Source organism: Cololabis saira, chromosome 21 (assembly GCF_033807715.1).
Source record: "Cololabis saira isolate AMF1-May2022 chromosome 21, fColSai1.1, whole genome shotgun sequence".
In the NCBI taxonomy this organism is placed as follows: domain Eukaryota; kingdom Metazoa; phylum Chordata; class Actinopteri; order Beloniformes; family Belonidae; genus Cololabis; species Cololabis saira.
Window position 1 is genome coordinate 15,444,097 of NC_084607.1, and position 27,197 is coordinate 15,471,293.

At 38.6% G+C, this 27,197-nt stretch overlaps 2 protein-coding genes across 2 annotated transcripts; one reads left to right on the top strand and one right to left on the bottom strand.

Annotated features, from left to right (window-relative positions):
• Positions 1-596: 596 nt before the first annotated feature.
• ift70 (intraflagellar transport 70) lies at positions 597-16,444 on the bottom strand. Its single transcript, XM_061712302.1, has 19 exons — positions 16,289-16,444; positions 15,799-15,864; positions 13,495-13,704; positions 13,003-13,059; positions 12,726-12,861; positions 11,842-11,946; positions 11,590-11,718; positions 9,333-9,382; positions 8,508-8,660; positions 7,152-7,217; positions 6,980-7,033; positions 6,619-6,684; positions 6,240-6,316; positions 5,526-5,733; positions 4,927-4,998; positions 3,727-3,830; positions 3,327-3,405; positions 1,382-1,511; positions 597-968 (listed from the first exon to the last, which is right to left on the bottom strand). Exons 1-19 carry the CDS (start codon positions 16,337-16,339, stop codon positions 832-834), a joined length of 1,950 nt encoding a protein of 649 aa, XP_061568286.1. The 5' UTR covers positions 16,340-16,444; the 3' UTR covers positions 597-831.
• A 1,165-nt stretch (positions 16,445-17,609) lies between these two features.
• On the top strand, positions 17,610-25,404 carry si:ch211-76l23.4 (uncharacterized). The gene is made up of 4 exons (XM_061711830.1): positions 17,610-17,754; positions 19,828-19,959; positions 21,571-21,700; positions 24,892-25,404. The coding sequence occupies exons 1-4, from the start codon at positions 17,613-17,615 to the stop codon at positions 25,109-25,111; spliced, it is 624 nt and encodes a 207-aa protein (XP_061567814.1). The 5' UTR covers positions 17,610-17,612; the 3' UTR covers positions 25,112-25,404.
• The last annotated feature ends 1,793 nt before the right edge of the window (positions 25,405-27,197 follow it).

The following is a 27,197-nucleotide window of genomic DNA, read 5'->3' on the forward strand; positions in this document are numbered from 1 at the left end:
GTGTGTGTGTGTGTGTGTGTGTATATATATATATATATATATATATATATATATATATATATATATATATATATATATAGTTACAGATTTGATCTCTGTTTGGGAGAATTTTTCATCTCAGACAAGCATTTTCTCTGTTATAAAAAAACGATCCAGGTATTGAAAACATTTTCTGACACTCATCAGGTTTCAGCAGCCGTCTATATGTGTCTCAGAAATGGTCTCAGATACTAAATTATTGGCACAAATTCCAAGATGCTTTTCTAGTCTCTGCTCACTACCCTGAGGGCAGCGACAAGCGTGTTTTTATTAGCCGAGTATCCAAGTGAGTGAACGAAAGCACCTCAGTGATTCGATGGTTCTGACATCATGGAGCACCTGCAGGATTTTTTGCCAACTTCAAACAGATATTGACAACATGCAATATAAAAACTCATAGTGGAGTATTTCAATATGAAACATATATTTATTTTACATTACAATTAAAAATAGTTTCCAAAAAAAAGAAAAAACTTTTTTTCATAAATACATTTTTTGTTTTCATAACAATTATATGGAACCTTTTGAATCTGTAATAAAGTATTCATATCATATCATATCATAACATTTAATTAGCTATAAAAACTGATCTGAAACATTAAGGCAACCGTAGGAACTGCATGACCTATAGCTGAACACAGATGAACTCACGTGAACTGTTTATATGTAAAGTTATGTGAACAGAATAAAGAGAACTACTAGTATAAAGTCTGCTCCGTTTACTGAAAACACTTTTCGAGTTTGTGCTGACAAAGAAACAGGTTTTGTTGAGCTGGGACCTGAGTGATGATGTCACTTGTTCCACCCGGTGACCTCGTAGAAGAGGCTCTTGAGCAGCCGGGCCTCATAAGTCACAGTGTTTTTGCCTGGGTGAATATTGATCTCCTCCAGAGGCTGCACGATGATCGCTGGCACCTCCTTCCCATACACTGCATGGAGACAAACAGACGCTTGAACAGAAACACTAAAGATGCTTTCTTTCAAAGACGTTCTAGTAACATTAACTTATGTCCTGAAAGTCTCTAATAGGTAAGCATTACGCAAATTCACGTGCGGAACGAAGTGTATAAAAGAAAAAGTAAAATATACTTGACAGGTCAGTTACTGCTGAGCCCAGGTTCAAAGAAAGTAATAAGGAACACACACACTGTTGGATCTTCATGAAATGACTGTGCTGGACTATAATGGACACTTGCTACATGTCACCTATCAAAACTTTCTACTCAGATAAAAGTGATCCAGCAAGAGTGTTTAAAACAGATTATTTTAAACACACCTGCCTATTCATGTCCCTGTGAGTGATGGCTAAAATGTTGGTGTTGTGCAGGTTTGTGCTGCTCACCCTCACAGTGCTCCAGGAACTGAATACACTCCTGAACCACGGCATCGCGCAGAACGACCATGTGTTTGGACATGTTCTCCAGCAAGGAGAGGAAACAGCGCTTGGCGTAGAACCACGTGTCCGTCCCCAGCTACACACACACACGCACACACACAGAGAATACACAGATTAACTGGTTATTTACAAGTAATTCTTCTCAACTACAGCCTTCTAGATAAAAAATAAAAACATCATATTCAGAATGATGGATTGGGGCTTCAGACCGTTTGTGTGAGACAGTTTCCAGCGACCAGAGATACTGTTCAGGTTACAAGAAGCTAGCATGACTTGTGCTTCTCCCCAGGCTTCACATTCCTGGAGTCCTCTCTGCTTTCAGTGTAAATGTGGATCTGTGACTGCTGAGGGGCTGACGGCTTGTTTTCTCTGCTGGAGGTCAGTGGACTCAGCTGCAGCCATATGCTGTTTTGGCTGGACGAGATCAAAGGGTTTCAAATAGAGCCGCTCGCCCGCTGAGAGTGAGTCCTGGAAGGCTTGCGATGGAAAAAGGAAAATATTTGGAGCTGGATTTTTTTTCTCATGTAAAAGATTTTGTTTTTTTGTAAAGTAAAAGTGTAACAGCTTTCTTTGGAATCCTATTGCAGTTTATTTAGATTGATCAGCAACTTGTATAATGATATAAAGTGATGAAGGGTCTCTCCCCTGCGGTATTCGTAACATTGATTCAATTACTCACGTTAAATCTCAACTCAATCAACTCAATCTGTTCAGGCTTCACGGTTCTCTCTGAGTGGGAGAACCTGAACCGAAGTCTGCACAGATAATGTGAGCAGTTGAAGCTATGACCATTATCCACACTTGTCCATTTATCGCAATCGTATTACCTATTTATTATCTATAATTGCTTTTATTCTTTAACCTATACAGTGTCTGTAATTTGTTGTTTTTAATTGTGTATTCAGATTTTATCTATTAGGTGAACTTGAGTATCACGAAAGGTACTTATAAATAAAATGTATTATTTGTTATTTATGAAATTGCAATCTCAGTGTCTTACCAGCTTCTGGTGGACATAGCAGCTCTTCTCAGTATAAAGAATTACATTTCAGCTTGGTTGTGAAGTATGTCAATAAGCCTAACTCTATGTGATGAGTGTAAACTGTCATTAGGGGACCAAAACAACATGGAATTGATGCAGTTTTGAGATGTAGACAAATATGATTGCTGCAAAATGGATTTATTGCTAGTTCAGAAGGAAAGTAGCAACATCAGGATTAATTGCCATTATGTATATACGTGTCCAAACTTCTGGTCTTATTTAAAAAAAAAAAAAAAAACAGACTGCCTTTACAGGAATGTCCTGTTTCTGTTCATCAACAACTACTGGAGAGCTCGTGGCCACTGCTTCTTTACAACTAGATCAGTGTGACGGTTATAGTGAAGCTGTGACTGTGAACTCGTGTCCTTTAATTAAAGCTGGTAAGAATGAAACATATTGATTTAATACACTTTCTCTACACTCCAAGTTAAAACTACTTTGGCTCATCTATAAGAACCATATTCACACTATCACTTAACTGGAATTACATTTTTGGTTGTTGTCAGAGGGTTAAAAATGGCAATTTATTCACACGTTACTACTTGTTCTCTGGGCAAATGAATCCATTAAATCCATTATACTTCAAACATATATTCTGTTCTAACTCAAAACTTTACCGATTGACTGTTTCTTGATCCTTACTGAAAGTTTATACTCAACCCGATGTGGTAATTGACAGAGGGTTGATTTAACTACAGAATATTCCTTTAAACCTGCTCAAGCAGCAGATCAGGTACTTAAAATACTTTTCACAATTAAGTACAATTGTGGATGTTTTCCTTTTCAGAGGCTATCCCTACATTTTTGTGGAGGTACAGTAAACAATGTTAAAATATCAAAACGACCAACCTTCTTATTATAAGGCTCCAGGCTTTTGATAACTCGAGAGATGCCAAAGTCGTAGTTGCCCTTGGCACAGTACAGCGTCCTGAAGGGGAAATGGGTTCAGAGAATGAAGTGATTATTTGTAACGTTGTCTTATTATTGTCAGCTACTTCAAAAGAAATGTAACTCAGAAAATTTAACTCTGATTTGATGGTCAAAGTAATCTGGTGTGAACGGTCCCACTGCCTCTTTAAGAGAGACACCTATCAACCCATAACTCAAACCCTGTAAGTAACCCTAGAAAAAACCCTTCAAATCAAGGCTGATTGCTGCCTTCCAGTTGTGGCTACAGCTCACAAACATATGTTGGGATGGTCGTCCCAATTTTTTCCCCTTTGCTGTTAAAACACAGTTCTGTACTCACCCGATGACCAGGTTGACGATGCAAAGGTGGAACACCTTTTTGTCTGGGTTGTCATAGGAGACCTGCTCCTCCTCTTTCTCGATCTTCCTCATCAGTTCTTCAGCCTATTCAGTCAACAGGACATAAAGAAGAAACAGAATATTTGATATTTAAAGACAATTATAGCAATTGCAATAATACAACAAAGTCACACAAGATTCTGATTTGAAGAGGCAAATGTACAAGGTGGCAAGAAGCAACACTAGAAACTTGCTTTGATAGTTCTAACAGCAACATTGCTGTTAACGGCATCGGTCCTGAAACTCTTACACCGTTGTGTGACAGAACATCTTTACAGAAGTGGCTCAAACAGGCATCTGTGAGGTTTATAAAAGGACATCAAACCGACATGAATTGGGACACAAATTATGGAAGGAAAAAATAAAACATTTTTGTTGCTTTCATGGAAAGTCAGTGAGTGAGTGAATCCTTTACAGTCAGTTTGCATAGCAGTTTTATTTTAATATTCGGGATTACTCAGCAGCCCTGAGTGATATTTTCACAATATCAAACTTTCCTTCAGTGCACCAGATTCTTAAATACTGACACAATTTCTAAACCCCTCCCATGACGGGGCATGTTTTCATGGGGAGCTCAGAGGGAACTGTTCTGTTGATCTCTTGTTCAAGTATCAACATATGATGGTGTCCAGAAGTTGTGTAACTTGCCTTTAACAGTGAAGATGTGATGCATTTTGTTGTGTATTTATGATCTTTCACTTTGCAGGAGTTTTTACCTTGAATTGGGAAGTTAAGAAGTTATATATGAAAGATAAAAGGGTAAACTCAAGAAAACCTTTTGGTTGCTGTAGAACTGAAGGCGTAAAAAAATCTTCAAAGCAAAAAAAGAAAAAATAGAGAACAATGTTTTGTAAGAAGGGATGTTCTTCAGTCACCTTTTCAGCTATTACATTTCTTTTAACTACACAATCAAAACTACAGCAGTCGTAAGAATAAAAACAAAAGTATTGCATACATTTTACTTGTGTGTGTTGTGTAGTTTATTTTCTTTTAATGCGTCATATGCTGCTCTCCGAGAGCTGCCAGAGTACACGTTTCCTACACTCGATACTGAACCTGAAGGCCTCATGGGAACACTACCAGAGAAGCTGTTTTATGCAACAACATTGGCTGTCTGAGTGTCGTCTTCTTTGTACATTACCTCCTCGTTCTGGCTGGTCATGATGTAGGATACACAGAGGTTGGCCAGGACGACGGCGCTCACGTCCAGGATCTACAGCAACAGACAAACGTTTCTTTATCAGCAATTGATTTAAAACAATCCAACGCACTGCAGACCATCAGCCACTGTTGATGCAGAATAATTACAGTTTGCATCAGGGCTTTTGAAAGTTGGGCTGTAATCAGTAATTAAACAGTTTTCTTTCGCTTTCCAGGAAAGAAAAACAACACTCCAAGACCCTCATTCAGGATTATTACGACTCAAACATCTGAAACTGGAAAATATTCAAGTGTCAGATGGTCAAGATTTCTGACATGAAACACAATTAAAAAAAAGTTTTTAAAAAGTCCCACACAAGAGCTGCAACAGATGTCATGCACAGAGGTGAAGACACTGCAGAGGGTTAAACACAGCATTTGGTCTTTATTGTTACCGAAGCTTTGCATTTGCAAGGACACTCCTGAATGTTACACTGCTCCACCTGGACAGAAAGGACAACCTCAGAGTGTCACTGGTGCCACAAGTGTTCACAAAATTCTAAATTTCACACCGCACATATATTTTCCTCATAAACTCACATTATTGTAGTGCTTCTTTACGATGGGCTCGTAGAAGCCGATGGCCTCCTTGTATTTGTTTTGCATGAAGAGAACGTGAGCCACGTTGAGCTTCCACGTGTCCTCTTCACTGCAGAACTCTGCCGACTTGAAAAAAATCTTCTGCACCATCTGGAAGTTTTCACGATTCCAGTAGATCTTGGCCTGAGCCATGACCACCACAATGTACCTGGAATCAGTGAAAAAGGTGAAATAACTGACTGTTCTCTTGTAGAATGAGACAAAGGGAATTCAAAAAGAAAACAGATAAAATCATTTGTTTTATCAAGTAGTTTGTGTTACTTCAGGAAGAAAATCTTTAAGTCCTCTGAATAAATGTTTTCACAGATGGAAAGCTAGAAACACTGGAGAGAGATTTGTCAGGCTTCTTTTCAAACATTGTTTTTATTTATTTCCATTTCTTTAGCATCAAAAGTAGAATTGCAATTTGTAAGTATCTTTACTCCTCCTCATGCAGGCCAATTTTCAATATGTTAAAATGGAAATGTACACAAGTGTACAAACTCCTTTATGTGCAATAAAAAAAAGATATACTGTAAGTACTTAAAAGTAAATGTTGCAATCTGAAGATGGACCCACTTGCCATCTCAAAAAAGTTTTACTTTAATCTCTTTAACAGGAAACAGGCCCGTTCTTTCCATCCCAAATTAAGTGTGTGTGCATGTGTGTCCTCACTTCTCCTGGACCAGGTCGTACTCCTGCAGAACTTTCTTCAGCGCCTCATCATCTCGAGAAAGCTTGGCATCCTGAACCTGAACGAAGACAAAAACCAACATTGAGACACGGCTCTTCGGCTGCATTGATTACAAAATAATTATGTTTCTCCTTGATTCATTCAGGATATATCAGCATCTGTGTATGTGTGTAACTTCCTCTGCGTGAAGGGCATTTACTATAAAACTGACCTAAACATAGCTACACATACACATCAATATCAGCACAGATCTTCAGCCATGTAATGTTCCGCTCATGTCTTTCAGGGGTCTAATCCGAATTTCTGTGACAACTAAAGATTAAAATTCATGTCCAAAAAGAGAAGAATGAGGTGGTCAACCTGTTTTGCCAGTTTGCGGAGCTGCTCTGTCAATTTGGTGTTCATCTCATCCAACTTCCTGAATGCCTGTAAAAGAAACAGAATCAAAATAGTAAAAATATAGTATACTTGAATGCACAGAATATAAATGAAAATCCAAACTGAAGATTCAGTCAAACTATGTGAGAAGTGGAAGCAGAGAAGACAGACTGAATAGTAATAAATTCACTGTGTTTAACTTATTTTATTTTGGATCATTAAGGTTGTTTTATGCAGAAAACCTTCAAGTGCTTTTGCTTTTAGAATAAACTGGCACACACCTCTTCACAGCTCAGTGTTTTTAATTAGTGACTGGTGTAAAAATAGTGTTTTCATGCTGTACCTCCTCTGGTGCTGTCTGGGACGTCAGCAGGGCATCAAGAAACTCGTAATTGTACTGGAAAGAAAACACAAACTTAGAGCAGATTAACTTTTTTACAATTAGACAACCCTGATCTGAAACTTTTTAAATAATAAAAAACACCAAACCCTTGAATGAATGTGGTGAAACTCACTGGGGAGAGGAACTTGTAGGTGAGATGGGCATTTTCTGCCAGGACGTCAGCTGCCAGATCGAAATACTGTGAAAAATCCAGCAGACATTAATACCAATTTAATGAAAAAGCCACAGACCTCTACAGCTTTTTCACGTCCATGATTGGTCCTTTTATAAACCTGCCTGGCCCCCTGCTGGTGTACAGGATGGTGGAAAATGCTGACACTTTGGCTCATGTTAGTGAGGGATTTCATGGTTATGAAGGATAACACTGTTGTAATCTCTAGAAGAATGAAGTCAACGTGAAACCAGTCAGCAAGAGGAGCTGTGATGGAAAGATCTCAGTACATGGCCTGGGATTTTATCAACAGGAAGAAACATCTGTTCACTTACATGAATACACATAACCTGTGTTAAATATTGGATTTAAGTTTTAATCAAATGTACAAGCCACAAAACACGTGAGGTGTTGCAGGTGTGCTGGACAACAGTCAGAGTTGGGTAAACAGTTCAATGTGGCTGTTCCTCCTCACATTATCCCTCCCCGCAGAATTTTAAAAAATTAATCTACTGACCAAATAATGCCCAATATTTCCATTCCTAGTGGTGCTGACCGTTTAAAATCAAAAACGTGCTTCACAATAAAAGGTTCTGTATGTTTGGACATTTGAGAATGGAAAAACTGCAGGATCTGCAAATAACAGCCTCCGTCGTACAACCAGCTCCCAGCTGGGCTGCAAACTATATTAACAGAAATGTTAATATACTTTGTTCTGTAACAGATGCAACATGAGAATAACAAAGGCATGAAATAAGAGTCATTAGTGATGCTGTAGAGCTCAAACTGAGGGTGTTTAAGGCTGCGTCCCAATACTCCCCCTCGCCCTCGTTTTCTTCACTAACCCTAACTTTTGCGCGTTCCCGTGAAGGTAGTGGTGTCCCAATTCCTCTTTTCACCTAGGGGGATGGGGCATAACGAGGGCTAGGGGCTGAGAATAGCCCCTTCAAATCGAGGGATTTCAGATGCTGACTTGGCGAGCGAGGGAGTATGAAAATTTCCCTAACTCTCTGCAGTCACCATGAGGATCAGTCTCCCTACTGAAAAGTGAGAAAATGCTCATAAAACTGCAAACTTCTCCCTCGCTGGAGACAAGAACTGAAATCCCTGTAGTAAATTCACGGGTTCAGTTTTCTTGTCACGTTAAAAAATTGTTTCCAGGAGTAGAAACACAAACAGTTCGGGTCTAATTCACATTCTCTAAGAGCTCCCCATTTGCTATTACACAACTCAGGATGCACAATAAAACCAGGTGTGAACAGATCAGGGACTGCTGTATTATCCCTTCAGTGTGTGGTCTTGAACATGGTTGCATACCTCGTGTTTGCTATACAGCAGCAGCAGGTTTGCAAAGCTCACAGGAGGAAAAGAAGGCAGCTGTAGGAGGAAGGCCAGCTTCTCAAAACCTTCTGACGGCTTTGTGTCCATGTTCATTAGAGCCTGATTGTGCAGCGTCACTGGGTCCAGCTCCTGTCAAAACACACAGACGTCTCAGTAAATCAAGTAAACTCTCGCAAGTAAAGTTTTTGCTGTTTGATGATACATCCCATCAGATATATTTTCCTGTAAAAACCTTTATAGATTTATGGCACTGACATAGGACCTGGCTGCCCAACATTGATGCACTAAGCTTTACATTCCACCAGGGGGCAGTAACAGCACATCTCTGTATTCATAATTTAAAAAAGTCCCAGGAGCAGTCCACCTCCTTCATCATCATATCAGGGTGACAAGGAGCGGGGATACCAACCAGCACAGCCATGTGCTCCCCAGAACTGTCTCCATATCTGCTTTGAATTAAATGAGGTCAGTTAGGACAAGGAAACTGAGGTCATTACCTCCATGTAAACCTTTCACACCTCTCTACTCTAATATTCCTTTCATCTCTCGTCTGCAGGCTTTCAGTAAGGCAAGTTCAGGCAGATTAAAACATTACTCATGTGAAGAGCATAGAAACTCCTGAACAGCTCTTGGTCTCAAGAAAAAAACATGTTATGAGGATGTTAGAAAAGAAGCAGAATGTCCAGCTTATTGTTATTATATCAGTTAGTATAAAGATAAGTTATGATCGTTTTTTTTAAGTTTGTATAAAAATAAAAAAAACTCAGAGTAGAGTGCCCGTGGATAGGTGATTATACTCACCTCGTCTGACCTTGGGGGCATGTCTTTCAAAGTCTCCTGAGCTGTTTTCACTGATGAAAGAAAATAAGGCATGTTAGTACACACAGCTATTTCCCTAACAAGTTTTTTTTTTTTTTTTTTGTTACAGGGTGAACTTTACAATCCAGCAGACTAAACACAATATATTATTTGCAGGGTAATCTCAGTGAACCCATTAAAAAGTTAAAAGTATGTATTTTTGGTGTCTATGACAATTGTCAAACTATCTTCAACAGTTGCTAATGGGGAAACAGGGAGGAAACTTGGAAGGTGAGGAAGGTGAAACTTACTGGATAAACAAAGTTTAAAATAAAAACTCCTTTGACAACCAGGCTACCAGGGCCCTCCCTTCCATATCTGGTTCCTCTCTGCTGCAGGACGACATGCAGCAGGAGATGTCGAGTGTTTGATGTGAGCTCCCCACATCCTCCTCGTTCAACATCTGAACAATGTTATTTAAAGCTTTGGTCTGATAATGCGTCAGAAGGTTCAGAGAGGAGTGCTAAAGATAAAAGGGGGTTTTTATCAGTTCTTGTCCAGGAGATTTTCATTTTGACTTTCTCTCTTTCTCTCTGAAAGTAACCTGTTTTGGAACTGAAACATACCAACCGCTGCTTTAAAATAAGTCAGATCAAAATAATTGTACAAATGTTGTGTTCTTCTGTTTTTTCCTTATATTTCGCCCCTCTTGGAGGGGACACAAAGAAGGCCAAATAGTTTTTTCATTGAAAATACAGATCTGTCCTGGTGTTTAAAACAGAATAAAAAAATATATTTGGAAGAATTCCAATCCAATTATTTGGATCAGAACTTCCAAACCACTTGACAAAAACTGCAGTGTTAGGATGCTAATTTGGCATAATGGTGATAGTTTGCAAACTAATTTTGGTTTGATTGATTCTACGTGTTTGCATGCCTGTACTATGAAAAAAATAATAATAATAATAAGGAATGTTGCAAATTGTTTAAGTCTTTGTCACAACTTAGCTTTGTAAGCTGGATATTTAGTAAATGCAACTTATTACTGGATTGAGTATTACCACTCCTGGGTTTTGATTTGACATTTTACAGGTAGATATCCACCTTGGCAAAGCTGTACTTATGTTGTTTTAGATTGGGTCACGTGTCTAAAATTATTTATTTTGTATTTTAATCATTATTACCATCCTTGATTAATTTTGTCTAAACTTCTTCTCAGACATACATGTATCAGGGAGAAGTGGATAGTAGAGTTTAAGACACTCAGAGACACAAGTCAAAGTTTTTTTGGTCTCTGAGTTTGTTTCTGTGCTGAACGATCCACTGCAACGCCTCATTAGAGTTTCCCCTGCTGGCCTCGCCTACATGTTCCTGCTTGGCCCACAGATTTAATACAGTGATAAATGAATTCAACTTTCTTTTCTGGGCGCTGGGGAAGAGTCATAAATATAAAGCTCTTTTTGATTAGGAGTTTAGAATAGACAGAGTAAAGAATAACACTTGAGTTGAACTATGAGTTCATGGAGCGCTGCTGGGTGTGAGCCTTTAATAGGTCATGGCTTTACAAAAAGTTCAAAAATGCCAACATGTTTTGGCCTAGCAGGCCTTCCTCAAGGCAGATGACAAGGAACACAAAGGATTTCCTTCAAGCAGAGCAGCTTTTTCTACACGTAAACTATCATGTGATCAGCCCAGCTGCTATCTATTGACCTGGTAAATGTGAACAAGCATAATAATTAGATGCAGAGAGAGCCAAACATCAATTGGCATAAGTAGTAAAGAAGTATATAAACTAATATTAAAGAATAACACTATTTGATATTACAAGCGTCACTTCTTGAGCTTTACAAACAAGTTCTTCATAAATACATCTTTACTGGCCATAGGGGGAAAAATGTGCAACATTTTACTGCTTTGAGATACAATTGCTTCAATCATTTAATTTTTTCAGTTTTTTACTCATTTAAATAGTTTTGTTGAGAAATAGTGATTTTGAGTGTACAAAATAAGATTATTGTACACAATTATTGCAGAAGACCAGCCTTTTACCCCAACTCAATGGTGTGTTTAAAGATTAAACTCCTTTAAACAGGCCTAAAAACGTGACCTGGAGATTTCTGGGGAGTTTTCTACAAATATTAATGTTATTAACTATGTATTTATCTGTTACATGGAAGACACAGGCTCTCTCAACCAGCGTATGACTCCAGCTTTATTTTACTTAAAGCGATCAGAGATGAGATCAGAATGAGGTTCTTACTATCCTTCAGCTGGTACTCGATGGCTGCTTTCAGGTTGAAGGCTTCTATCAGGGCAGACTGCTGCAGTGCCAGTGTGTTGCCCACGCTCTGGACATCAGTGATTTCTGTTTTCATCCCAGCAAAAAACTCTGGTGTGCAGGCAAAATATCAAAATGGTCAAATACTTAAAATAATGGCAGAGAAGTTAAAACTGAATTCACTAAAGTAGGGCACACAGAGTAGAAGATGGAATTTCCACTGAATTGTTTTACCTGGATGGTCCTTTCTTCCTCGTTCCATGATCTCTCTGACGTATTTGAGGGCTTGAGGGTAGTTCTTCAGGCTGTAGTACGTCAGGGCAATGTTGTAGGACAACGCTGAACGAGAGAGTAGCAGCAGGAAGACAAAAACAGCATAATCTAAATAGAACCTGCTATATATTGGTCTCTGTGTTATTTGGATGGATTTTCAGTGGATGTACAAAGTGACAAATGTGATATTTACATAACATGAAATTAAATCAACAGAAATTAAAATAGCATAAATTACTATGAATTCAAACTAGACTGGCATTGTAAATTTTCATAACACTTTTATGTGTGCTACTGCTCCTAATTTTTCTATACAACCTTAAGTGCTGCAAGTGAGTGAAAAGTTCATAGATACAGGGGACATCCTGCATCTGTATGTTTTTATAGACACCAAGAGACAGCAGGATAATTCAAGTATGGGTGCAAATGGGTGAATGAGAGATGCATGATTGTGGACCGAGACAAGGTTAAAAAGGCTGATGAGTAAGTGGAGACCATTTGTTATTTATCAAAGACATGGGATTTTATTACTTTATCATATCTTCATTGAGACATCTATACATGCAGTTGACATCAGATTTATAGGAAAACTGTGTCTTTCTAAGATTAGCTTTTAAAAGACAAGAAAATGTTGGTCACTTGTGCTTTATCTCGTTTGAACCTTGTTTGAATCTGGATTTCTGGCCAAACATTTGACAACATTTATCTAATGAACTGTATTTCATTGGCTTTGTCTTTTTCTTACCGGTACCATCATGTGAAAATTTTAGACTGGATCATTTCCGTTCATACATGAACATACATAGTCACCTCAGGCACCTTAATGTGCATCTTTGATTGATTACCTGGCTTGTATCCCAGCACTTGCATGGCAGCTGTGAACCTTTTGCAGGCCTCCTCGTACTTGCCCTCCTGGTAAAGCAAACAGCCCAAACTGTAGACGTAGTCAGGGTCTTCCTGAGGCAGTTGCTCCAACAGCGACTAATAAATATGCAAAATCATGTGGATTCAGTCTCAGAAGAAAATGAATGAATGTTTATGTTTAGCTGCAAAAAATACATTTTTCCACATGGCATGATGTATAAAGTATCTGTTAATTGATCATTTGTGAGCAGTCATCACCTTGACAGTGGAGTAATCTTCCTCACAGTATTTGATGCAGGTTTGCAGCTTGACCATCTGTGTGGAACAGAGTTGAAAAATTCAGGAATTGGGGACACAAAATTGCTAATTAAATATATTTCTCTTTATGTACATGTGTTAATCTGATTCAAATTCCTTAATACATTTCGATCATTTTTGTATAGATTGTAGAAGTTGAATCTTTTTTTAGCAAGATGGACTTAAATTCAATTTAAGGACAGCTTTCTTGTGATTTCTGGTAAAGGTATAGCGCATGATCAAAAAAAAAAAATGTAATAAAATAATTTGTTCCTAATGTACAACTGAAAACACTATTATGTCCCATTAAACTGATGACATTGCTTATTTGAATCAAATGGAAAAATTACAATGTGGAGCCTGTGAAAAGTTAGTATTCTGGTGTAAACACAGTTTCACATGGCATCGTCATTATGCTAAACTCAGTGGGGTGTGTCTGTGTGCGTTTTGTACCTTGGTGTGACTGCTGGGGTTGTCGAGTGCTAAAGAGGCTTTGCTGGCTTCAGAATAAGCCCCGGCTTTGTATAGGGACTGGGCGTAGTAAACCTTGTACTCCTCCACCTCGGGGTGCAGCTGGGTGAGCTGCTCATAACACTCTGCAGCATTGGCAAAGTCCTGGATGTGATAGTAGCAGTAACCCAGCAGTGACAGAGCCGCCCTGGACTGAGACACAGAGGAAAGTGAGAGTTACCATGATGACCATTGGGAGCAACTCATCAGATAGAAAAACATTTTAATTAAAAATTAATTTAGTGTTCTTCACAATGTTACACAGAAACAGCTAAATATTCTGTTGTGACAAATGTTCTTATAGTGAACATGAATGAACACATGAATAGTTATAAGGGGCGGTACACACAAAATAAGATTACACACATATACTGTATTATACAATCCCCAAAGGTGAAAGTTTGAAAATCATGAAGGATAACTTAAGTTGGAAGTATACACCAGAGGTGTATACTTTTTAAAGTTTCCTACATAGTTTGTGGGCATTAATGTCAGCAAAACCATTTTGAGTTGCAGTGTGTTTGGACTAAATATGTAAACTGTTTGGATGACATGATTACAAATAAAGCTAAGGAAGACCACTGGCAGATGCATTTCATCAATGAACAACATGAGTAGTTGCTAATCACACCTGCATGATTTCATAATGTTTCAACTTTGGCGAACAAAGCGTGTGACTCTTTTTTGTTGCAATAACCAATCAGCAACAAAACAAAATATTATTTCAAGGGGGAACAAGCAAACATGTGTATTGAAATTGTGAGGGTCAAATGTTTCTGCTGTTATTTGGAAATGCAGTTATTTTTTATATTCTACATCATTTAAGGACCTCCCAGGCCTTTCTGTGTGGAGTTTGCATGTTCTCCCCGTGCTTGCGTGGGTTTTCTCCGGGTACTCCGGCTTCCTCCCACAGTCCAAAAACATGCATATTAGGTTAATTGATGATTCTAAAATTGCCCGTAGGTGTGAGCGTGAGTGTGATTGTGAGCATGGTTTGTGTGTCTATATGTGGCCCTGTGATGGACTGGTGACCTGTCCAGGGTGTAACCCCTGCCTCTCACCTAAAATGAGCTGGGATAGGCTCCAGCAGACCCCCGTGACCCCGCAAGGGATAAAGCGGGTATAGATAATGGATGGATGGATGGATGGATCATTTAAGGACATAGAACAACATAAAATAAACAGTTTTTTTTACTATGGCTTGGTTGATAACACCGGCAGACACTCTGGAAAGTGGCTAAATCTTCAGAATCAAATATATTAAGTTCACTAATTGAAAGTGCATTTTAAGACTCCGATTTATACAATGCATGGTCAACAGAAGGCCAAAATCCAGAACGGGATTGCTTTGAAAAGAGGGTGAATGTCCTATATCACGTGGATTGACATTGCATTATCTTTTAGTCCTGAGCCATGTCTTTGGATTTTTGTGCTGAAACTAACAAAAGCAAAGTGAAACAAGAAAACACAGACAATGTGAGGCTTCCATCTGACTACATAAGAACATTTGTCATTACTCACAGTTGATCTCAATCACCAGATACAAAAAGCTATTCTTGGTTTGCAACATAATAACTTGTTGGCTTTAGGGATTAACCAGTTATTAGACAGGCCAACTATAGCGGCTGATATTTAGCTTTTTGTAGACATTGGCATCTGTCATTTCTCTTATACAAATAGTGATTATAGAAAAAAAAAAAAAAGAAATCAAGCGACTTTGTGGTCACCACACTGTGGTCTTGAGTTATCTCCCACCCCCAGCACTATGGGATGTGTTAGGTATCACCAGACGTTCTCTTACTCACTACAAGAAAGCCCAGATTAAGATAATGAAATTCAGAATAAAAATTTGTTTTCTTTAACAGAACTAAAAGACAGCAATTGTGTGTGTGTGTGTGTGTATGTATGTGTATATATATATATATATATATATATATATATATATATATATATATATATATATATATATATATATATATATATATATACACACATACACACATACACACATACATACATATACATATATATATATACATAATATAATATAATATACATCATATAATAATAATAATAATAATAATAATAATAATAATACAGTTGTTACTTTTTATTAAAATCAACTTGGCCCCTTATACAATTCCACCTGAGAGTACCTGAGTAAAACTGGTGTTTATATTTCACATCATTCTGCCTTGTAAACACACAAAGTGCATTTCTGCAGCCCCCCCAAGAACACTGACTTACCTTAGTGTGTTTCTGAAGTTGGCCGTTCAGGATGTGAATTGCTTCAACATACTGACCGTCTGTGATCTGAAACACACATTAACATAGGATGTTATGGTTTGTAGTTCATATTCTGAAGTCGCCTGCTTCCGAATTGATAAAACATTTCAAGAACATTTGGGTATTTTGTTGCGCTAATGTTTAAAATCCATCATTATTATTATTTTATTTTTTTTAATAAATGGGATTTGACTAAACATAATGAAAATACAAAACCATCGCAGGGTTTACATTTCATTTGCTGCTTTAGTGTGCTTGTTTGTGTGTGCAGAATTTTCAAGAATACAGCAATAAGTTGTGCAGAGTGCATCGAGTCGAGTATTTATATTTCAATGAGAAACAGACAATGCAATTAATTCATTTTGAACGAAGTTCATTCAAAGTGTGTCTGCAAAGTCGCTGTAAAGCTAGGACGCTAAGCTAAGCTCCCCCCAAACGACAATATTCTCACCAGTCCATAGATTGTAGCCGTGTACTCTCCGTCTCTGATAGCTGTCATCATTTAAATAAAAAAACAACCGCATTCATGAAATTAGTTGTTTTTTTCGCGTATTCCTCCCAGTTAACTTCTTAGTTGGCTTCTCATTGCAAAGCATTAGAGAGTCGTTGCTTAGCAACAAAGTATCCGGAAAAATACCGGAACAGGAAATACGAAGGATCTTTTTTTTTTATTTTATTTTTTTTATTTAAAATGTATCGTTTACATAAAATAAGGCATAGAAACCATGGCAATGAACTTAATTACGCAAGGCACATAGAACACATAGAGCTTAGAGATGATTGTCCACAAAGGTCTTTTTTAAAGACAGAGAGGAGGTCTTTAAAAAAAAATAAATAAATAAACAAAATGAATTAAAATCATTATGTCACTTGATTGTTAAAACAAAAATACACAGAGGTTTGTCCTTAATTAGCTTTCGGTGGTAACGTATTGTTCTATAATAAATTGTGTAATTTTATACAGTCATCTATCTTTGAAATGTACATATTTTTTATTGAATCATCTGTTCTGCGTCTATTTAAATTTGTTTTGGACACTGTGTGCTTTTGTGTGTTGCACAACCTACCATGTGTATTTTGGAAAACGTTTATTTAGTCTGTAATTCTGTGGACAGATGTTGTCCAGGTGTATGAGATCAAAAGTAAAACCTGGGGGTGATCTGATCCAAGACCACATACATGTAAGTACTGTCATAAAAGGGAAATTAGAATTCAACAGCCATGCCTTAGAGATACACAATGTCCACCTGTGTTGCTGCAATGTTTCCATTACAACATCACATCTTTTTAGTTTAGTCTATAAATGTTAACGATTATTTCTCTCTCTGTCTTCCTTTCTTCCTTCATTATTTTCCTGCTTCATTCTTTCTTTCTGGCATTACAAAACCTGAGAGTTTTTGGTCAAAACATGGGTTGTACAGAATGGTTTATTGTTCTTGAATTTTTATTTTTTTCGAAGTTTGTAACTTCAAAACTAAAGATAGTTTTGCAATCAAATTGTTCTTTCTTTCTTTTCACAAGGTAGAGTACACGCACAGACTGGTAAGGATTTCATATATGAATTATGTATGACTGGATTTTATCCAAAGGTCATAAAAGGAACAACATATTCAAACGCACACACAAACACCGACCAAGGTGCTGGAGCTTTGCCTCCACCCCAAACCACACTGATGACCACCGAGCCTCCATAATGATGGGGGAATGGCTACATCCTGTGTGTGTATGTGTGTGTTTAAAAGTGTAAGGGTACATTTTTGTGTGTGTGTATTTGCATGTGCATGCATGCTTATGTGGTGCAGGGGTGTGTGTTGTGTCTGTCTTTTACCAGATCTCTCTGCGCGTCTTGTATGCCTTTCACTGACTTCTGTTGGAGCAAAGGCAAACCTTTACATGAGAGGAGCTGCAGAACTACAGGTATTGTATTTTATATATAATATTTGGTTTAAATATATCATAGGTTGATGATTATGTAAAGGCAAATGAGTGCTGTGAGATGGGTATAGTGCCTGTTTACCTCACAACACACAAGTATTACTTTTATCTTTAGACTAGAAGAATATGCCTTGTATTCATGTTGCATGAGCTGCTCTATAACTGCATGTTTGAAATAAAACTGAATAGTCCTCCTTGCTCATTTTGTGCATGAACTTAACAAAGCATATAATTGTTTTCTTTCCTGCGCTACAAAGCCGTGCTTGTTTTATAGGTGCCAGATTGAGCTGATCAGATTTTTAGTTGCTTATGAAAGAAATTGCAGCAAAGATTCAGGCAGAGAATGCGATTTGTGTATTGCAGTATTATTGCAGTATTACTGCAGAACAGCTGCAATATTGGTGTTTGGTTTGTTTAAATATTTCAAGGGCATGTTTTGCTTCAATTTAATCTACTAAAACCTGGTGCAATTTTTTTTCTTGCTGATTTGGGCCCCCATTAAAAAATTAGATATTATGACAACGAAAGCTTTGATGTCCACATATGTGTACGCCAGGTCTTAGGAGGTTATGTCATGAGTGTGATACATAAGTCTTGTCTCCTGCAGATCTCAGGAACATGTTCTCTCAAAGATTAAGGGATATTTTCTTTATATACATGTTTTTACAGCAAAAGTTGAAGGAAATCTGACATGATGAACATTGCAGTTTTTAGTGGATGTATTTGTGGCCATCAAACGTGAAATCAACCTGCACTTAAGAGAATTAATGAAATATGTCAATGTTTTAAAACTGATATCTAACAGTGTTAAAGAGACGTCACATTTATGTGCTTAAAACTTAAATTGGGTTCCATGAGTGGCAAAAATTACAGCGGACAGGTAGCTGGAGGCTGGAACCATCTCTGATTCATCAACCGAATATGTGAGTTTGTTTTAAACACACGTGTCCAGTGTGTCCAGCTGTATAGTCTACTAAAGTTTCAGTGTATTATTGTTGGCTTATGTGGGACAAACGTGAAGTTACAGGAGTGGTTTGTACTCAGCATGCCTCTGCAGCTCTCCTCCCTGTTTTCCAAATCTCTCTCTGTCAGTTCAGGTTTGTGCATCGGTGTTCTGATTGGATCTTGGACTCGCTTTTAAATGTGAGCTGACTGGTTGGCGCTGAGACTTTATAGCCTCGGGGCGACTTTCTTTCTTCCACCGTCTGACGCATGTGGAAGATTTGGGCGTTTGTACAACAATGAGTTATATTCCCTCCCTTCAGCTTTTCCTGCATTGAAAGCTGTACAGTTTGTTTTTTCATTGAAGAGTGAAATATTCACAGACATCCAGCTTTGTCTATATTTTTCTTCCCAAAAAAGAAAGAATGCAATTCAGAATTTAGAATGAGTTTTCATGTGTGATTTTTATATTTTTATGTATCTTTTATGTCTCGCTTTTGTCTAAAAATGCAAAACAGACTCAAAATCAGTGATTTATATTTAATATCAGGAAACTGCTTCGGGTCAACCTTCATTAAACAAAGATGCAAAATGGGACTCATTTAGCATTCAATCAAAAGTTGTTTTCTGGATTAAAACTCAATAAATAAAGAAGGAATAAGGATTAAACCATACCAGTAGGACTCATTTCAGTGTCAAAAGACTTCAAATAGGATGAAACAATGAAGAAAAAAATAGAAAGTACTAAGTGAACATCCAAAAAGAGAAGTTTATGAGGTCTTAATGAACTGAATCTGTAACATTTGTAACATTTCTGCATCCAAATACCACTAAGACATGATTCAAAAGCCCTCTTATACAACATGTCTTTATATTTTTGTTTATAGCAACTGATTTTAAGGTTTCTAGTCAACCACTCCACTGCTATTTTCCAGGCTGTGTGTCTATTTGTGTGTTGGTCTTAGAGTTTTAACTTAACCATTTCTCAGGTACATAATTCCTTTACATGAAGCCTTTTTTCCCTTTTTTGCTTTTATAAACTATCTCAGTCTAACTCAGTCTGGGGCTGATGAGGATAAATTGCCAATGACTCACATGTGTCTCCTTCTTTAGGTTTTGGTCTCAAAATGACCCTCAAACTGAGCGTGATGTTGCTGTTACTGGCCGTCGCCACAGTAACTGTGCTGGCCCAGAGGCGACGCCCGACGTCGAAGGCTGCCAGCGAGTGGAACTACAGGGATGGCTGTGAGCACCCAGATTAAAATGTCTTTACTCTAGATTGAAGGTCAAATTCAGGACAGAAGGATGATGTCAGTGCTGGAACTGAGTGTTGCAGCGTGTCCCAAGCAATTCTCACCCTCATATCAATCTTTACTTGTACAGTATAGCACTTTTAAGCACTCACTGTTGACCAAAGTGCTTTACAGTTAAATATAACAAACACATGGACTGCATAAAATAGTCCATGTTGGAAACATTTTATTTGTAAAAACTGGTAAATTTGTGCAAACTGGTAAAAAATAGCAAGTTCTGTTGACAGATTTGGCTTTATTTACATTGTATTTGTCTAGGAGGGTTAAACGAACAGACAAACAAAAACCCAAGAATTTTCTTTGTTAGCAATCCAGCTCCTTTTCTCAAAAATACAATCAAAACTTAATCTTTTAAGGTTCCAAGCTCCAATTTGTGCCAAAAGGCAAATGTAGTGATGACTCACTGGCTGGCTCCACATGATACCATGGACTTAATAGAAAGAGTTGGACAAGAAGATATAGTTCAATTCAATTCAATTCAATTTTATTTGTATAGCGTCTAATACAACAAATGTTGTCTCTAGGCACTTTCTTACATAAACAGTGGCAAGGAAAAACTCCCCTTTAGGAGGAAAGAAACCTTGAGCAGGACCAGGCTCATAAGGGGGGGGTCCTCCTGCCGAAGGCCAGACTGGGGGGGTCGGGGACGTCAGCAGCACACAGCAGACATCCACGCAGGCAGGTGGAAGCAGCAGTGGGATGACCGGGGGGGGACCCCAGCTCCTGAAGCTCCGGCCTGCAAACATGCAAAAAAGAGAAAAAAGGGGGCCAGCACAAGAAACTACAGGAATGATGGCTTTGAGATACTTATAATAAATAAAAATGGAAAAGGAGAAGAAAGGAAGGGAAGAGGAGAGGAGAAGAAGGGTTAGAGCCAAGGAACTGCTCAGTGGATCATGTCGGTACCCCCTGCAGCAGAGGCCTATAGCAGCATATCTACCACGAAGCTATATTTGAGACTAACTATTATAGTCTTGTTCTATAGCTGCAGCTATGACTACTGACTCTAATACACTATAGTTTACACTAACTAGAGATTTACTCACACCAACTAGAGGTTTACTAAACACTAACTATAGGCTTTACTAAACAGAAAGGTTTAGTTTAGTACAGACATAGTACTGAGACCCCCAATGCTTGGCTAAATGACTGCAGCCTTGAGGATCTCTGGAGTGCTATCAGAGCACAATGTTGTGCTGAGTTATGGTTCTAAGCAAGATTAATCCATCCAAAAAAGGTGCAGAAGAACCTGGAGAAATGTATTCAAGCGACTGCTCAGTGTATTACGAAGTGGCACCAAACACTAGGAGCTGTTCCGGTTGCTGCCAGGGGAAGCAACAAATGAGCTTGAGCCCTAGTGGTCGTTTGAGGAACTGCACAGTTTGAGACTTCCTTGTGTCACACTCGCATGCTGGGTGTAGGATGTAAGGATCAATAAAGTGTATTTCCCTTACTATTTAATCCTGAAAAAGTTTTTAGTAAATATATTATCTGCCAGGCAACAAACACATTAGGACTGTTTGTCTGTGACTTTTCTGTGCAGCTGATCAGGTCAACATGCGTAACGTGGCCAACCTGACTCAGGTTCTGGACGACTGGAGGTTCGACATTCTGACCCAGATGAAAGGACTCCTGCAGAACGACCACCAGTCTCTGCTGCCGGACTATGCCAGGTACGCTGGATGGGCAGGGCCAGAGTATAGATGGGGCCTGAGGTTGGTCATACAGGTTATATGAGACGGGAGACAGTGTTTATCTGTCACACTGTCCATTCATTCATGATGAGGCACTGTCTCAAAAATCAGATATCTGTTTGCTTTGTGGTACTCTTGCTTTTAATGTGGTCGGAGCCATTCTGATCTGAGGTGTCCACTATTCCATTTTGATATTTTGTAATAAAACTTTTGAGTTTAGTTGAGCTATAGACTTCTGACAACTAACTTGTCAGAAGTTAATCTATAACAGATAAGAGAGAGCTCTTCTAAGTACTAATATCAATGAGTAGATCCATATCTGTTCATGATAAAATCCCATCAGGGTTTCAGAGTCCTGTTTTTTTTGCCTGAAATGATCTTGTATATTTTGAATCTGCCAGATCAGCTGATCTGTAGTTCAGGCTGTCCCCAACTGAATTTTCACACTTTGTTATTGAAAAGAATTGCAGAAAAGGTACATTTTTGCTCAGGGTGGCTTTCAGCTTTCTAAAAGTGTCATAAAAAATGTATAACCAAGAACGCCAGAGGTGAATAAGTGTAACATAACTATCATCTTGGACAAAGAGACAAGTGGGACTTTGATTAAAAACTAACAAGCACAAAAGAAACAAAAAACTGGGACGATGATGGATTCAAGCAGGAAGGATCACTGACATCTGCTGAAAGGAAAGAGCTTAATTGCACATCTCTGTAACAACAACAAAGTAAATTCTACAGTGATTATTCACTACTCAACAGGGGCATGTGATGGCTGGATGAGGAGCAACGCCTGAAAAACACTCACAGTTTATCACCATTCTGAAATTGTTGCAATAACGTTACCATCTGGCTGCAACCCATTTGAAAATCCCAACCTGGTCTCACTCCTACCTCATCATATGCTGACGCTGATTCAGGATCCTGCTGCAGGATCAGTTTTGAACACAGTGAGCACCCTCAAAGTATCACTTTGGAAGTGTTGGGTTTCCTTGGCTGGTATCCTGGTACCGGTAGTCAGGAAACATGTTTCCATGGCAACATGGAAATGATTGGTGTCGCCAAACCACAGAAGGCTGCTGTAGTAGACCAAAGGAAGTCAAAATAAAGACTTAAAAATAAGCTGCAACAACAGATTTATTTTGGAAACCGAGCTTGCACCGTGCTATGTTGTGGATCACCCATTTCAGGCATCACTATGCCAGGACATCGGGCCAGTCCCGACATGCTAGACCCTGGTGTTAACCAAATTCTTCCTCTCTTGTGCTTCATTTCAACAGGTAAGTTTTGTCTCAAAGAGCAGAGCACATGTCCTTGCCCTCTTGGGTGTTTTGACTGAGCAGACTGTTCTGCTGTACGTGAATTTAATTTCATTAATGTTTATCATTATTGAACAAAACAAACAAAAAATCCTCTGATTTCTGAGATACTGACGCATAATTTAGAGATCGTTTCTCATTTCAGTGTCTTACAGAAGCAGACTGTTCTGCTGTACGTGAGTGAAATAAACCGATCTGCGCGCTGTGGGTCAGCCACCACAGGAATTTGGTTTATCCCAGCGCTTCAAACTGCAGTCAGGGGTTTGTCAAGTACACTCTGTGGTCAATGACGTCATAGTAATAACCAGTCCATCCTGCAATTTCAGAATCTAAACAGAAACCAGGGCCGAGTTTTCCACTGGGAAGCCCTCTCTTATTTCTGAGCCAGTGGGCGGACGACTGCGGTTTAGTAGTTTAATAAAGAGAAGTGGAGAAGACATCTTTTCTAGACGTTTACTCGTCTTCTTCTTATGGAAGTACATTTCTGCCATCCATCCATCCATCCATCCATCCATCCATCCATCCATCCATCCATCCATCCATCCATCCATCCATCCATCCATCCATCCATCCATCCATCCATCCATCCATCCATCCATCCATCCATCCATCCATCCATCCATCCACCCATCCATCCATCCATCTTCATCCGCTTGTCCAAGACCAGGTCGTGGGGTCAGCACAGCAGTCTAAGTAGACACTTCCTCCAGCTCTTCCTGGGGATTCTGAGGCGTTCCCAGGCCAGCCGAGAGACATAGTCTCACCATGCGTGTCCTGGGTCTTCCCCGGGGTCTCCTCTCAATGGGACAATCCTGGAACACCTCCCTAGGGAGGCGTCCAGAGGGCATCCGATACATATTGCCCAAGTCACCTCAGCTGACTCCTGTTGATGTGAAGGAGCAGCAGCTCCACTCCGAGCTGCTCCTGGGTCACTGGGCTTCTCACCCCTCATCTCTACGGCAAATGTTTTATTGTTTAGAAAACATTTGAAAACTTGATTGCTAAAGTTGACAGATTGAAATTGAAGAAAGTATTTAAAATTTAAGATGCAGTCTGAATCACTCTAAGGTAGTTTTTTCAAACAGTTTTGAGTCATTACATTGTAAATTCTTCACTTTGAGAAAGCGTTGCAAACATTTTCAATACTTACTTGTGACTTTAAGTCATTCTTTTGAGACAGTTTGAGATGCTAATTTGTTCTTGTACTTGTACTGTTCTTGTACTAACATGTTTTGCTGAACATTTTTAGATCCTCATTATTGAATTACTATGTTTAATTCATTATTCAACAAAACAAAAAAAAACCCTCTAATTTCTAAGATACTGACGCATAATTTAGAGATCGTTTCTCATTTCTGTGTCTTACAAAAGCTTTGTTTTCTTTCTTCAGTTGTCAGAAATTAGCATTTATAAACTCCGGTTTTGTATTAGGAGCTGCTGCAGAGACTGAATCCCTGAGCAAACGCTGACATTCATGAATGAGTTCTTATTTCCTCTTCCAGGGCTTTCTCGAATCCATTAACATCAGTAGCGTCTCTGTTTTAGCTTTCAGAAACCCACATGGGCCACATCACAGGGCGCTTTACCGCCAGTGCCTCTGAAACTAATGTTTTAAACAGTCAAAACCATCCTGAACTACAAACTCATCAGTTCTGACAAACATCTGACGAAAATTATGAAAAAAACTAAATGATTTTTCTTTTATTGTACTTTATTGTACTTGTTTATTCATCAGGAGCTTAACGGTAGGTTTATTCCTCCTTTTGAGTTTTTTTTAACTGCATTTCCTTTTCTTTTCACAACATTCCTGGTTACTGAACAGAACAAACTGACGTTGTTTTCATCTCGGTTCAGGATCCAGCCTCTGTCTGAGGCTTTAGATGACCTCTACAAGGAGTTCAACGCCCTTAAAGCTCACCTGGGTGATCTGACTGAAAAGTTCAGCGCCGTAGAAACCTTCATTGACGAGGTCAAGGCCAGCCGTGCCAACAATCCTGCTCCCGCTGCTCCTCCTTCGGCTCCGAGACAGACTGGGAGGAGGCTGATAAAGAAGAAAGCTCCTACCCCAACCTAACTTCACAACGAGGAGCCTCTTTGACTCTGATGTCTGCTTCCTCTCAGGCTTTTCTCTGTCCTCTCTGATGGCACAGCCAATCTGAACATAATCCTTTAGCTTTCATTATTATCTGATTTGTTGCCGAGGCATCAAGTAATGTAATTTGGTCAACGCCCCCTGCAGCTGTAATGGTATTTGTCCACATGGTCTATCATTTGTGCATTTCTCATTTACTTCAGACTGGTCCATTTTGAAAGAATGAGTATGAGAGCATCTCTCGTCTAAGTGTTGAAAACTTCCCTGGTGGCACATCTATCCGGGGTCCAATGGTGGGGGGTGGTAGTCTAGTGGCTACAACTGAACCACCTTAACCCTAATTGCTGATACAAGACTGCAATCACACCATGTCTGAATCACATGACCAAAAATACTTGCTAAGAGACAGTAGAAATTATTGGTGTTTATTAGATTACTTTTCTTTACCAACCACACGTGGTGAAATTTGAGGCTGAGAGAATCATGCCACTGTGTCAAACGAGTCTTGATGGGATGATATGAATATGAAAATTGCTCTTATTTTATGACTTACCAAAGAAAAAACAAAAATTAAAGCCAATTTTAACAATAAATGAACCCAAAGCAACTTAATCCAGTTTTTTTTTCAGTGTTATAATATCTTACAGACTGCAAGTCTGGTGAAGATGAGTCAAATTTTAGTTCACTTGAAATAAACATTTCACAGTAGGCATTAGAGCCATGAGTTAGTGTCTGCAGTATTGACCCTGAAAATATAAAAGCATATTACATTTGTAATCCTTTACAATGTTCAGCCTCCTGGACCTCGCTGAGGTCTGCTTGTATCGCTCTCGTCTCTGTGCTGCATTATATTAATAAACTCTTTTGTTGCATTCATTGGTCAGTTCAGTTGCTTCTTTATGTCTTAACTTAACTTTGACCTATAATGAGAAAAGTTGATGATGTCCATAAATCTGTAAACTAGCTCAGAGTAAAACTTTTATCCTGACTCCATCAGAGTTGTGTTGCTGTAACGTTATGAGGAACAAGAATCAGTCCGGCGCTCAGAAATGATCTTCAGAATTTAAGTGTTGGAGGAAAGTATCCATTGAAGACCTCACATCTATTTGAAGGGTAATGTTTGAGACTTGAACTTTATGCCATGAAATAAAGCTTTGTGGGTTTGAAATTTAATCCATCAGGGGGCTCCAGCTCAGTGCTGTGACCCGGTTTGGATTACAGTACATCAGAGAGCGAGGGAAACATATGTAATCTCATGTAGTGTAGGAGACAGAGCTTCATCTGTTGCTGCTCTGATTCGCAACGATGTGGAGCATAAAACACAAAGGAGGTAAAACGGAGCAAAGGAAAGGTCAGTGGTGAAAACAGCTTACTGTTTAGCAGTTACTGTGTTATAGTGCAGTCTAACACTGACATACCGTTTTATTCACGCTTCTGTGCCTCCACTCATGTAAAGCTGCAAAATAACCAAGTCAATTCAATCATAAAGCACATTTTGAACAACCAAAGTGAAGCAAAGAGCTAGAAATGACAGTTAGGCACTACAATATGAAAACAAATACCAGAGGCATCAAGATGAGGAAAGAAGTCAAGACTTAAAAGCAAAAGATGCAAAAATGAAAAAGACAGTTAAAATGACTTTCGATAAGAAATAAGAGAGGAGGATAATACAAACTTAAAAGTTAAAAGTAACAAAGAACATTTATGTCTTTAAATATATCTTGAAATAGTCTTCTCTTAATCTCCTTAATGTCCCTTATATCTGTTTAAGTTCATAAATGCTCAGCTGAGGAAAGATAAATCAGTATGAATCTGAATTTAATATCGAAGTGGACATCAACAAGCCATTTCCAGCCATGTTTATCTTACGAAGGGCACTTCTGCATTAGCTGTGCGCCAATGTTACCTTCTGACAGTTTTGTAATTATTTAGGAATTATGCAACTTTAATTATTTAAATTTCTTGAAAATGACAAAATGTTGTCATGAGAGCATCGCTTGACAGGAAACCACTTCCAGTGGCAAATACTGTAACCTAGGCAACCAGGTAAATGGATGACAAAAAATTC